Here is a 13,409-nt window from a genome sequence, read left to right as displayed (position 1 = left end):
GGCGTCGGAGGTTGTAGCGCCCGGCATCCACTAGCTGCTGGTCCGTTGTACGAACTCGAGCCAGCTGGCGGGCCTCCTCCGCACGCTGAAGGTATCCTTGGACGTCGGCGTTGATGTCGTCGTCTTCTACGTGCGGAAGCATGGCGTCGAGCATCGTAGTCGGCCGTCTTCCGTAGACAAGCTCGAACGGCGTCATCTGCGTAGTTTCCTGGATAGCCGTGTTGTACGCAAAGGTGACGTACGGTAGCACTTCGTCCCAAGTCTTATGTTCAACGTCGACGTACATTGACAGCATATCCGCGATTGTCTTGTTCAGGCGTCCCGTTAGTCCGTTTGTTTGGGGGTGATACGCCGTCGTTCTTCGGTGATCCGTGTTGCTGTAGCGTAATATCCCTTGCATAAGCTCCGCAGTAAAGACCGTTCCGCGGTCCGTGATTAGGACTTCCGGGTCTCCATGTCGCAGCACAACTTGGCTTATGAAGAACTTTGCGACTTCTTGTGCAGTCCCCCTCGGAAGTGCGGCGGTCTCTGCGTAAGGCGTCATGTAGTCTGTCGCTACAACAATCCACTTGTTCTCGGATCGGGATGTAGGGAACGGGCCCAGAAGGTCCATTCGAATCTGTTGGAAGGGCCTAGATGGGACGCCGATCGGTTGCAGAAGTCCGGCGGGTCTCGTCGGTGGCGTTTTTCGTCGCTGGCAGTCACGGCAGCGACGGACGTAGTGGGTGACGTCGGATGCAAGGCGGGGCCAGTAGTACTTCGCCTTGATTTTCCCAATTGTGCGAGCTGTGCCGAGATGTCCGGAAGACGGGTCGTCGTGGCACGCTTCCAAAATTTCGTCACGAAGATCTGCCGGGATCACAAGGAGATAATTTGCTCTAGTTCCGGGGCTGAAATTCTTCTTCACGAAGACGGAGTTTTTCAGGCTGAATGCGGGTAAGTTGCGTTTGACGGCCCTGGGCACGGCGACGTTGCATCCTTGGAGGTAGTCGATCATGACGCGTAGATCGTGGTCGGCACGCTGCTGGGCGGCCAGGTCGCTCTCAGTCACGACTCCGAAGAACGCGCTGTCTTCATCGGAGTCTTGTGGTGGCGGGTCGACGGGGGCACGGGGCAGGCAGTCGGCGTCGGAGTATTTCCTCCCGGATTTATGGACTATTGTAACGTCGAATTCTTGCAGGCGCAAGCTCCATCTACCAAGACGGCCAGAGGGGTCCTTCAAATTGGCGAGCCAACACAGCGCATGGTGGTCTGTCACAACCTTGAATGGTATTCCATACACGTATGGGCGAAATTTTGAAATGGCCCATATAATAGCGAGGCACTCTTTCTCAGAGGCTGAGTAGTTTCTTTCTTCCTTGGACAGACCACGGCTGGCATAGGCGATTAATTTCTCGCACCCGCTTTGCTTTTGAACGAGGACGGCACCCAAGCCTATATCACTGGCGTCCGTGTGCATTTCCGTTTCGGCATTTTCGTCGAAATGCGCGAGCACAGGCGGGCTTTGCAGGCATTGTTGGAGCTCGCAGAAGGCTGTTTCTTGGGCATTTTCCCAGCTGAAAGGGGTGCTATCTTTCGTCAAGCGGGTGAGTGGCTCTGCAATGCGGCGAAGTTTGCGACGAAGCGCCTGTAGTATGCGCATAGTCCCAGAAATATCCGCACGCCCTTCTTATCCTTCGGTCTTGGGAAGTTCGCTATGGTGGACGTTTTCGCCGGATCAGGCCGGACTCCCGCGGCGTTGACGACATGGCCCAAAAACTTGAGTTCCCCGTACGCGAAGCGGCACTTTTCAGGCTTCAGCGTTAACCCCGACGTACGGATGGCCTCGAGTACAGACTGCAACCTTGCAAGGTGTTCGTCGAAAGTCCGGGAGAATACCACAACGTCGTCGAGGTATACGAGGCAGGTGTGCCACTTCAGGCCAGCTAGCACAGTATCCATGACTCTTTGGAAAGTTGCTGGTGCCGTGCATAGCCCAAAAGGCATCACCTTGAACTCGTATAGGCCGTCCGGGGTTATGAATGCAGTGTTCTCTCGATCTCTCTCGCCCACTTCAATTTGCCAGTAGCCTGTCTTCAGATCCATCGATGAGAAGTACTTCGCGTGGCAGAGGTGGTCGAGGGCGTCGTCGATTCGTGGCAGGGGGTACACGTCCTTTTTGGTGATCCTGTTCAATCGCCGGTAGTCAACGCAGAACCTCAGTGTGCCGTCTTTTTTCTTCACGAGTACGACCGGCGCCGCCCATGGACTTTTCGATGGCTGTATAATGTCGTCGTTGAGCATTTCATCGACTTGAGTCCGGATGGCTTCGCGCTCGTGTGAAGAGACGCGGTATGGTGACTGTCGGGTAGGTCGGGCTCCATCCTCGGTTGTTATCCGGTGCTTCGTCAGAGGTGTCTGGCGTAGCTTGGAGTTCGACGAAAAACACCCGCTGTAGCGACGCAGCAAAGCCAATAACTTGTTCTTTTCTTCTTACGGTAGCACCGGATTCATGTCGAAGGGCTGCGGAAGCTTCAAAGTATCGTCGGGTGCGTGTTCAAAGTCGACTACTGCGATCACGTCACTTGCTTGTTGCGTTTCTTCGAGGAACGCAATTGAAGCGCCCTTATTTAAATGCTGGTACTCCTCGGTGAAATTGGTGACCAAAACGTGGGATTTGCGCTGCTTAAACCGCGCAATGCCTCTTGCGACAGACACACCGCGGTCGAGAAGCAACCTTTTGTCACTCTCCACTATAGCATCGACGTCGGGAGCAGCACCTTCCCAGTAGACGGTGACCAAGCTTGCGCGGGGACGTGGTCATCTGCGATCCTTACAGCTGCACGGTGTGCGGTGTTCGATTCCGGCGTCATGGAGTGATCGGAGGAAAAAGTTATCGACTTCGTCTGCAGATCGATTATTGCGCCGTTGTCCGTCAAAAAGTCCATTCCGAGAATTACGTCGCGGGAGCAGTTAGGCAAACGAGCGATGTGCACGTTCCACTTGGCGTCACGAGGTGGCCTCCTGCTGTGCGTATATGTGGACCAGCCCATCTTGTCGTAACTTTCTTCAGCTTAGACGTGAATCACCCGCTCATTACCGAGTAGTCGGCTCCCGTGTCGATGAGGGCGACTACGTCAAAGCCGTCGATGGACAACTGGACGTCGGACGCCGCCTTCCTCGAGTTCCGGGTGCGTCGGGGCGTCGCGTCTCGGCTTGTGCGGTCGGTCGGGCACTGTGCGTCGTCGTTGTCGTCGTCTCAGCGGCAGGTTTGGTCATGTCAAGTACGCGTCGCGTCGTGTGGTTGTCGTCGTGTTCAGGAGTCACGTCAGGGTTAGGTCGGGTCGTCGGGATGAGGGCATGTCGTAAATCAGTCTTCGGCGAATCGTTGCGTCGTTGCAGGGTTTTCGGTTTTCCGCCGTTGTGCAACTTCACCTCCAGAAGTTGCCGCCTTTAGTTTCCCCCGCGTGGGCTGGGGGACCTTCCACGTGCGAAGTCAGCACTGCTACGGCGGTCCGGCGATTGGTACGGGTAGGGCGACGGCGAACGGTTGAAACGGGCTGGTCGACGGCTGGTGTTGGACAGGTACTCTTCGATCTCCGATGGGCGCTGGCCAGTTCGGGGGCGGGGTGCGTCGACGGAGAACCCTCGCAAACCGAGCCTTCTGTAGGGGCAGCGACGGTAGATGTGGTTGGCCTCTCCGCAGTGGTAGCACAGCGGACGATTGTCGGACGTTCACCACACGTCGGTCTTCCTTGGGGCGGGGGGTTGCGCCGCAGGTGGTCGGGCCGGCGAGAGGGGACGACGGTACGGACCCTCGTGACGATAGGGTGCAGGTGGGCGAGGGCGATGGACAGCAGCCGCGTAGGTCATGGCTTGCGGCTCGCGAGGTGCTACTGGCGTCGTTGAAGTTCCCAGCGCTTGCTGCACTTTTTCTCTAATGACGTCGGTAAGAAAAGCGACTTGTGGTTGCGGCGGCGTTGGGAGCAGTTTCCGCAGCTCCTCCCTCACTATTTCGCGGATAGTCTCCCGTAGGCTATCTTCGGGAATGCGCAAGTTGTCGACGCAATTCGCATTGGCCATGCCAACATAGTTCCGGTCGTACTGCTTAGCACGCATTTCGATGGCTTTCTCAATGGTGCTGGCTTCGGTCACGAATTCGGCGACGGTCTTTGGCGGATTTCGGACAAGTCCCGCAAACAGTTCCTCCTTCACACCGCGCATTAAGAAGCGCAACTTCTTTTCTTCCGTCATTTCGGGGTCCGCGTGGCGAAATAGTTGTTTCATCTCCTCAACGAAGATCACGACCCCTTCGTTGGGGTGCTGCGTTCGAGTTTCAAGTAAAAGTGCTGAGCGCTCTTTTCTGACCACGGTAGTAAAGGTCTTCGTGAACTCGCTTTTGAACTGAGCCCAGTTTGTCAAGCAGCTCTCGTGATTCTCGAACCATGTGCGAGCCGAATCTTCCAAGTAAAAGAAAACATGCCGGAACGTTTCTGCGTCGTCGAACCTGTTGATTTTCCGGACGCGCTCCAGTTTCTCCAACCATTCATCTGGGTCTTCTGCGGGGGCTCCTCGGAATGATGGCGGTTCCCGTGGCTGCTGCAGAACGACGGGAGGATTGGCTTGGTTGACCATGGTGCTGGTGGCGACGTCTTTCTTCTTCGCTTTCTCCGGTAGTAGGCCGAACTCAGGTGGTAAATCTTGCTGGCGGGGGCTGGCTCTTGTTGGACTGGCTTGGCGGCTTCCAGAGGTTGAAGTGGGCATGAAGGGTGCGTACCCCGCACCTTCACCAGATGTCACGAAGCCAAGGACGACGCAGTTGTCTTGAATTAGAAACAAGTTTATTGGAGCGAACTTGTGCTCCCCTAACAACTCAAAAGAATACAAAGGCGGCGAAGCAGCGGTCAACAAAGTGACTAGCACAGGCGAGTGTCGTCGAATGAATGCCGCGGCATCTGCTCTGCAGGCTTTTATCTTTCGGCGCAAGTGTTTCTGGAAACGTCGATTCACATCCAGAACATTGTAGATCGCAGAAGATTATTCTGGACTAGTGGCGTTAGGGCGAAACAGTCTGCTTATCTGAATGTGATAGCCCGTGCGGCATAAAAGTAAAGAATGTAAGACGCGCTTCGTTTGGAACGCAGATAACACAGCCGGGTGGGGCCCGGCAGTAAAAACAAACAATAAATAATCAAACCCATACATGGTTCGCGGCAATATAAAATTAGAAACTCGTTAAAACTAATACTTTCCCAAAAATATAAAAAGGGCTCGCGCCCGTGTCTAGAGCTTGAGCACTCAGAAGCAACAAAATGTCCCAAGAGTTGGCAGGCCAGCAGGGCCAACGTAATCTGTATGCAGGACCTCCCTCTGAAACGCGCTCCTCAAACGCACTTATCGGTCATTCAGGTGCCTTCCGGCGAGGTAGGCCCACCCAAGTGCGCAACACCTAATCCAGTAGTGCTGCGTTCAAATTGACTGACTGATTAATTAAAGGGGCCATGAAGACAAAATGCAAGTTGCGTTCATTCAAAAGATTGCCTCGTTAGAATCATGCTGACACCACTTTTAACGCGTTCTTCGCTCAAATAAGCTATATAAATAGGAAAAAAGGGAATGGCCATGTGACCCACTAGTTCATTTCCCGCAACAGAACCTAAGATATCATACTAGCCAGATCTGCGATTGGCGGAGGCCAGCAAACGCAAATTAGGCAGAGCTTATAAGCTTGTCAAACGAGCTATTTGCGCTTAAATTTAGGGCATATTCTTTTTATATCAGTAAGAATGGTGGGACAATCAGCAGAAGGTACGAAAGCCCTCGTAAACGCAAAAGTACCGCTGCGTACGGCTGTTGGTAGTGCGCGCACTATGCTTGGTTTAGATGCACAGCACTGCGGAGCTTTGGGGTTCTCAGACGACACTGGCCCATTGACGCAAGCGACGGTGTCTTACCCGACCATACTTGTCGAGCGAACACCATGTTCCACGAAACGATTATTTTCTACCTTAACAGAAACAACCCAGGTTCAAACACGGTCAAAAACAAAGCAAGGGCAGAAAACTGCCCTTCGCGGTATGGTGGTGCCATCTAGGTTGACTAACGGTAACGGTAACGAAATCGGCTGCACAGGGGTTCTTGTGATGTCATTGCAGAAGTCGTGGAAACACAAGATTTGGCAGGAGAATCAAAATCTTAGCTTAAATTGATTAATTTCTTAGTGAATAAAGCATCGTTTGCTTCCGGACAAGCGCTGGGGCACTATAAAACACGAAATCTTTCGAATAATACAGACTTGTATTTTGTCTGCATGTCCCCTTTAAGCACCGGTGACTGATTTCTTCTGAGCGAAATCAAACAACTATCTTGAGGCACAATATACGAGCGCTTGCAACAAGAGCATTCACACATCTTTGGTAGGAAACCTTTGTGATTGAAAAAAAAAATTCGTTACATTAGCGCTTTCGGTACAAAGCAGCGCAGATAATCAAGATGCTTTTAGCTTCTTAGCATGCCCCAAAGAGCTGTGCATACCTACTACACAGCTAGCAATGAAGCCCTGGAGATTAGTTGGCAGCAGAAGGAAGCCACTAGAAAAACACCCGCGGGAATCAATCTTTCAAGTTAAAAAAAAATTCCCGTATAATTGCCTGAATGGGCGGAGTTTGTATAGAGTTTCTAGTGGAATATCATGACAACATCATATGTTTCTCAATGTTGCTTAACATCATATTTTTCTCAATGTGGCTTCTTTCAACTGTTTTGGATACACAATAAGCCCAACGTACATAGAAATGAATAGCCACCATGAAAGTTGGATGAGTTGGTACATCATCATGGGAAACAACAGAGCGCGCAAAAGAACGGGACGATAGAACAAGGCACAACACAAGCGCTGACTAAGAAGCTAAGATTGTAGGCCGTATGCTGACGTCAGCCCTTCTGCACACGCTTCTCCCTGGAATTTGTCTTTTTAGCGCATTATTTCATGCAGAGTTGCATAAGCCTTTTCTTGTCCCCCTGCTAATGCGCGCACTTGCGTGTATATATTCTTTGCGTTTCCTAGCAATCTCCAGTTGATTCAGCGCTTGTGTTGTGCCCCTTGCTGTCGTACCGTTGTTTTACGCGTTGCGTTGTTTCCCATGATGGATAGCCACGCCAGAACGGCTCCTGCTTTCTGTTAACAAACTTCCCATTACAATTCATTATTGTGCAAACTAAGAGGCTCCATGTTCTTTCCAGGTGCTACTACCACTACAAGAAATGCTTTGAAGAGGCACGGAAAGAGACAAAATGTGATAAAACTGACGCAACCAAAGACCCGCTTGTCATTACGGTCAACATTCTGTCCGAGCTCATGAGCAATATATACAGTGTCCGCTGCGAGAGTTACATGAGTAAGTACTTTTCTTGTGGCCCTTCACCATCCACAGGGGCTTCCGCATAATGAGGTGTACGGCGGTCTGCACTAGCAAGCGAAATTTTGTTTCTTGTTCAGTTGCGAGGGGCCTTTTAGAACTCTGTGGGACACTACTTGATACAATGATGTATTGACGTTGGCCAAAACCATACTACCTGCTATATTAAGCTATAATGCAAAATAAGACAAAAAAACAGGAAACGGCTAGGCACTTGGGAGTTGCGAATGCGAAAGTATTAATGTTGAACATAACGACACCCAAGGTTCCTGCCAGTTTATCTAATAAATTGGTTGAGGCTATTTTCCAGTTCCTACGTTCGTATGATGGCTGTAGACTGGAATATGGACGATATTGCTGGAGATCCTACAGCCGTGCAGCGCAGCGTGGCCTGGCTCTGGTGACTGGTACGCCACTAAGGGAGGCCAGCGCGAAGCGTGCTTTATGACGCATTGTTGCAGCCTGAGGCCCATCGGAGGTCGCAGCCACCGCTGCCCTCTCCGCTTCCCCCGGCATTCTGCGCAAGCCCCGGCGTTGGGCTAGTAGCGCACTGTTTCACTGATGCGAAAAAAGCGTCATCGAACGCTTCGATGTGACATGGGTTTCGAAGCTCTTTCGCTGCAACAAATGCCGCCGACGTGGCCAACTCCGGTGGTGCTCTCCGTCGCTTTTTCTCAGAGCCATACTCCGGCCGCTCCTCCTGCGCTGCGGTTTCTTCCCGGCGCGCGATCCCCGGCTCGCGGTCCTGTTTTGTAGCGTGAGCTACACTGGCCGAGGTTGAGCAGTTTCGCGTGGCTCCTGGAAAGCCGCACGTACTGCGCATGCGCGAAGAGCAGTGACGTCCCACGGCGCACAGAACGTTGCTCGCTGCCCGGCGTCTCTCACGTACCCCACGCGCCCAGCGTCTTCGCCGACCTCAGTTCCGCACGTGGCGGCCCGGCCCACTTGATGATCATGCGAGGGGTGCCCGGGTGTGGAACCGATGGCTCGTGCGTCGCAGCAACACCGGCGTGCGCCTGTGGAACCAGCTTAGCTCTGGGGCGATTGGTGACGCTGCGCCGGAGCCGCTTGATAAATATGCACGTGTCACGTAATGCGTATACCGTGTGTGTGTCATTGATGCAGCAGTAAGCATGATAATCAAGCTAATCCAAGACAACCAGGAAAGCTAAGAATAACCAGCTGAACCTTAGATCACGCTACGTACATCCTGGCACAGCCGAGCTAAGACTGCTAATTTTTTGGACTACCAGATTTTCAGAACCTCACAAGGCACGTGGTTGAAACACGCCATATGTCTACTGCCACCTCCGACTGCCCGCGAAGGGGCAGTGTGGAAACACTCCTATAGGACCTGAAGAATGAGGAGCTTAGCTAGGACGGCAAGGCCGTAGTGTCGCACCAGGCATGTAGCCAACAGGGGAGGGGGTAGTGGTGGTGATAGTGGTAGTGGCTGCGTAGGGGAAGCGATGTTTAACGCCTTTCCACACTACTCTAAATTTTGAAAGCGCCAAAGGTAAATAAGAGCAATATATTGCGCAGAGCCCTCATAAATACCCCCTGGAGGTTCGGCGGTAGGGACGAAATAAAACTGTTTGTCTGCCCTTTTAGGTGTCAACCACTGATCATAAGAGAAGTGGTGTCAGTTACAGCACAAAACAGGCGGGAACGCAAGAAGGCTTGAAGCTATGGTCAAAACAACCCGCCGTGCAAACGCGCATCACGTTCAGTAGCGAACAAGACAGTGCGAAAGGTGGCGATCTGCCTCTCAGGGGCGCCCAGGGGGAGCGCACCCGAGTTGGGAAAGGTCCGGCGTTCTACATACAGCACGAGGCATTCCGTCGCTCGAGCTTAAACTGCGCAGCAGAGAGAGGTGGCCGTTCACGCCAGTGCACTGCAAATGAAAGGAGCCGAAAAACGCAGCAGACTCGCAGCGCAATTTCCCATCATATATGAACCCCTCAAGGACCAGTGTTGTCACCCTTGATCTTCAACATAGCCCTCCTCCAACTTCCGCAGCAGCTTTCTCAAATACCTTACCTTCGACACAGTTTGTACGCGGACGACATTACCCTTTGAACTTCTGGAGGAAGCGATGCCCAGATTGAAGAAACACTTCAAACCGGTGCAAACATGGTCCTCGCTGCCGCGACTCAAGCAGGGCTCACTTGTTCGCAGCGAAATCCGAGCTGTTAATTCTCCACCCGCCTCGCATTAAGCCCCCCAGCCCTCGTACCATCACTATAACTCTCGGCCAGAGCAAAATTCCTACGGTGCCCCGGATAAAGGTACTAGGGCTCTCAATACAACAAAATCTCGCGAACTTCTAATACCTCTCTCAACTAAACGCCCAAATCACTCAAACCATTGGCCTCCTCCGACGCATCGCTCCCTGGCATCAGAGCCTCAAGAAGGCGGAACGCCTACGCTTCTTTCAAGCTTTCATTATCAGTCGCCCCACCTTCTCCCTCCCGTACCTCAGTCCCACCCGTGCAGAACTTGACAAAGTAAACCGCCTGTTTCGTAAAGTCTACTGAGTCGCCCCACAGGTACCTCACAGTACTTCCACTGCAAACTAGAACAACTTGGTATCCACAATGCCGCTGAGGAACTTATTGAGGCCCATCTAGTGAATCAATACTCCCGTCTAGCATCATCCCCTGCGGGACTAACAATTCTCCGCCGATTACACATCGGCATCCCCACTAATTATGCCCACCCGATTCCCCCTACCATTCGAGAGAATATCCTAACCCGGCCGCTACCCCGCAACATGCACCCCACAAACCACGTTGCTCGAAGGGAACAACGCGCTCGTTACCTGGCAGAAAAATACCCTATCAAACCGACAACCCACTATGTGGATGCCGCTAGCTACCGAAATCACACAGCCTATGCCTTGGCGGTCATCAGCAGTCCTAACTCCCCCCCCCCCCCCCCCCCCCCCCTACTCACATCTCTCACTATCCGCACCCACTTACCTACTGAGGCGGAAGAAGCGGCAATAGCGCTAGCCCTTTCTCAGAGCCCTAACCCAAAAGTCATCTTGTCCGATTCACAATCTGCTATACGGAACTTTGCCCGAGAGCGCATATCAGCAAAAGCTCTTAAATTCTTCTGCGTAGTCCCCACAGAACGCCCGTGAAGCTCGTGTGGACACCTGCCCACACTGGCTTACGCGGTAACGAGGCGGCCCATGCAGCAGCTCGAGATCTTACTGTCCGAGCAGGCACTTCTGTTACCCCTAACCACGGAGCGCAATCCACTCGAGATAGCCTTATTACGTACGCGGCTATCACCGCACCGCGCACTACCGCCTCCTCCGCCAAAAGTACCCTCCAGCACACTTCTCACTTTCTACAAAGAAAGAACGGTTGTCGCGGCTTCTTCAAGCTAATACCCGTGCCGCGCACGCCTTTATCGCATATACCCCGATCAGTACCCATAACCCCTATGCCCCCACTGCAGAGATGTCGACACCATCTGCCACGCTATGTGGGCATGCCCTCGAAACCCCTAACCCCTAATCCCCTCTGTTGATCGATGGGAGGCCGCGTTGGGCGGCTCTGACCCCAGGGTCCAGAAAGCCTTGGTGGAACGTGCTGCCGCCCAGTGGTCACCACGCGCCCCTAAATTGCATACTGCAATAAAGTTTATTCCTCCTCCTCCCATCGTCACCATTTTTCCTATTACGTGGCTGCAGGATCGAGCAGCGGCGCAATGTCTAGGAGACCGATCTACGCCGCTTGAAAGCGCTAAGGCGGATCGCAAAACAAAGGGTCTCAGACGGCAGAATCTGGGCAGCTGGACAACTGCTTTCGCCCTCACAACCTACCAAAAGTGCTGACGTGTCCTCGCACTTCTTGTTTCCTGAATGTGTGCTTGTTTCCTGAATGTGTGCAACCAAATGAAACCGAAACCGAAACAGCTTTGTTGGGTAATACGCCACCGTACGAATGGTTCGTCCCTTGACTTGTTGTTTTCGTTGTCCAACACCGTAACGCATAACAAAAATTTCGTGACAGTCGTATCTCAGTATGTTCAAGAAGCATTCTCTATTAGGTATACAAATGACTTTGTTTTTCTTTTTTGTGTGCTGAGAGTATAAATTTGATTTTCCTTTTCAGGTCCTCTAAACTTCGAAGAGTGTAATCAAGCATTGGCATTGAAGAAGATTATGATGTGTTGCGTGACGTACTTCTCTTTGTCTGATGAACACACGCGATCGGTATGGTCTGGAGCTTCCGATGTATGCAGGTGAGCATAGCTTTACTCAGCAACAAAAGTGTCTGCGGCCCAAAAATAAACTCCGGCAAGGTTATTTCAGCGACCGCTAAGAATCGGAGGATTTTAAAACGGCTGAAGTTCTCCCCGGACGCTCCAGGTTAGGGTCGAAGTAACAAAATTGCGCGTCATTTTTGGTGCAAACTGAGTTGTTATAAAAGGTGCGGTTGCAGTTATAGTCTCAAAAAGGCGCGGGCATAAGAAGGTTAGAGAAACGGTCAAAGCTCCCTGCCGCGCACCGCACATCACGTGGCGTAGCGATCAAGACATGTGCGAACGGTGGCGATCAGCCTGGCAGGGGTGACCATGTACACACCATTTTGCAGTCTAATATTCTCGGTGAAAAGTGGGCCTCGCCCAGTTACTGCGGAGTGTGCAAGTCGTAGACATAAGTGCTGCAACCACGGGCGGGCCTCTTTTTTTTTTTTTTTCGTGAGGGACCAATGTTTTCGGTTCGCGGGGAGGGAGGGAAGTTAAGGGCTTCAGCTGCAACCAATAGCTGTATTATACAACGTGACGTTAGCTTGTGCGACCCCAGCGCGGCGGTTCGAAAAGTGAACGAATAGTGCGGTGACCTTTCTACCAATTCTTAGTACCTCCATTAGGCTCCCATGTAATTCACAGCCCCATCCGTGGTCTTAAAATTCGTTTCATTTAACGTCATAGGGCTGTGCAGCGAACGTGGGAATGGTGAGAGGTGTAAATATTTATACTGGCTGGGTATTGACTTCAGTGGAGGCACCGTGCAGGACGCTGCGGGCGTTGAAAGCTCAATGGATGCCATCTAGCGGCCACCATTGACGGGCTGCAGCCAACTGCAGACGTAGCGCGATCAATACGTATTCAGGCCTTTATTAAAGGGCGGTTACCTTTGGGACCAGAGCGGACGAACTTCAACGGGAAGTGCACAGCTATGCGTGAAATCTAAGTACCATCGCGAGCTATTTGCTTTCCTTTATGGACTGGAACGTACAGCTTTAGCTTTACTTACGGTACGAGTGGACTTTGTTAGACTTGTTCTTGCGGCTACAGTGCCCGGACAGCACCCCGGCGTCTGTAGCACCCCTCAACAGCACTACCGGATGAACAACGCACCGGCCCACTCAGTAAAGCGCGAAACCAGGTGTTTTCTTGTGCCGCTACATTTGCACAAAAGGCAGCGTTCTTAGTACAACCGCAGACGATAAAAGTTCACCTTATTTTCACACTAGAAAAACGGGATTTTGTTTTTGCACCGAGTTATCGTTTTTTAGTTACATAAACAAAGCTTTTCTTGGACTTTCATGCTGCACGAAATGTATTTTTGTAACCGACGAGGTGTCCCAATTCAGACAAATTATGCAGGTAATACTCTAATTTACCGTTACAGTCAAGGGAACGAGCCAAACTACTTGCCATGCTCTAATAATTGCTGGTTTTAGTGCAAGATTACCGGAGACCTCGACGGTTAAGGCGCGCGCGTCTGCACGTTTTCTCACTATCGCCATTACTTGACCACCTCGTCATTATGGTGTTAGGGCCAACCATAGCGAAGTAGCGAAATTTTAATCGATGCTTGGGACAAGCGTTATGTTAAGGACATGTCAAACAACGGCTGAGTAATCGACTAAATTGTTCACCTTGAAGGGCTCCTGCAAAGCATTTTTTGTGACGTTTGAAGCGCTTCTACTAAGATGGTCAAGCAGGTCCAGTACTTAGGTTAGGTTGCTACAGAATAACGCAGTCAAA

At 51.9% G+C, this 13,409-nt stretch overlaps 1 protein-coding gene across 1 annotated transcript in view; it reads left to right on the top strand.

Moving 5' to 3' along the window:
- LOC144161322 (uncharacterized) overlaps nucleotides 1-13,409 on the top strand; it is a 172,320-nt gene that overhangs the window by 147,717 nt on the left and 11,194 nt on the right. Inside the window, exons 21-22 of the mRNA XM_077692103.1 lie at nucleotides 7,222-7,376; nucleotides 11,525-11,654. Coding sequence (XP_077548229.1) covers nucleotides 7,222-7,376; nucleotides 11,525-11,654 — 285 coding nt within the window. The remainder of the gene's footprint in view (nucleotides 1-7,221; nucleotides 7,377-11,524; nucleotides 11,655-13,409) is intronic.

Source organism: Haemaphysalis longicornis, unplaced genomic scaffold (genome assembly GCF_048455015.1).
Source record: "Haemaphysalis longicornis isolate Haplotype H1 unplaced genomic scaffold, Haemaphysalis longicornis Haplotype H1 scaffold_1, whole genome shotgun sequence".
In the NCBI taxonomy this organism is placed as follows: Eukaryota; Metazoa; Arthropoda; class Arachnida; order Ixodida; family Ixodidae; genus Haemaphysalis; species Haemaphysalis longicornis.
This window is presented reverse-complemented; position numbering and strand designations above follow the sequence as displayed.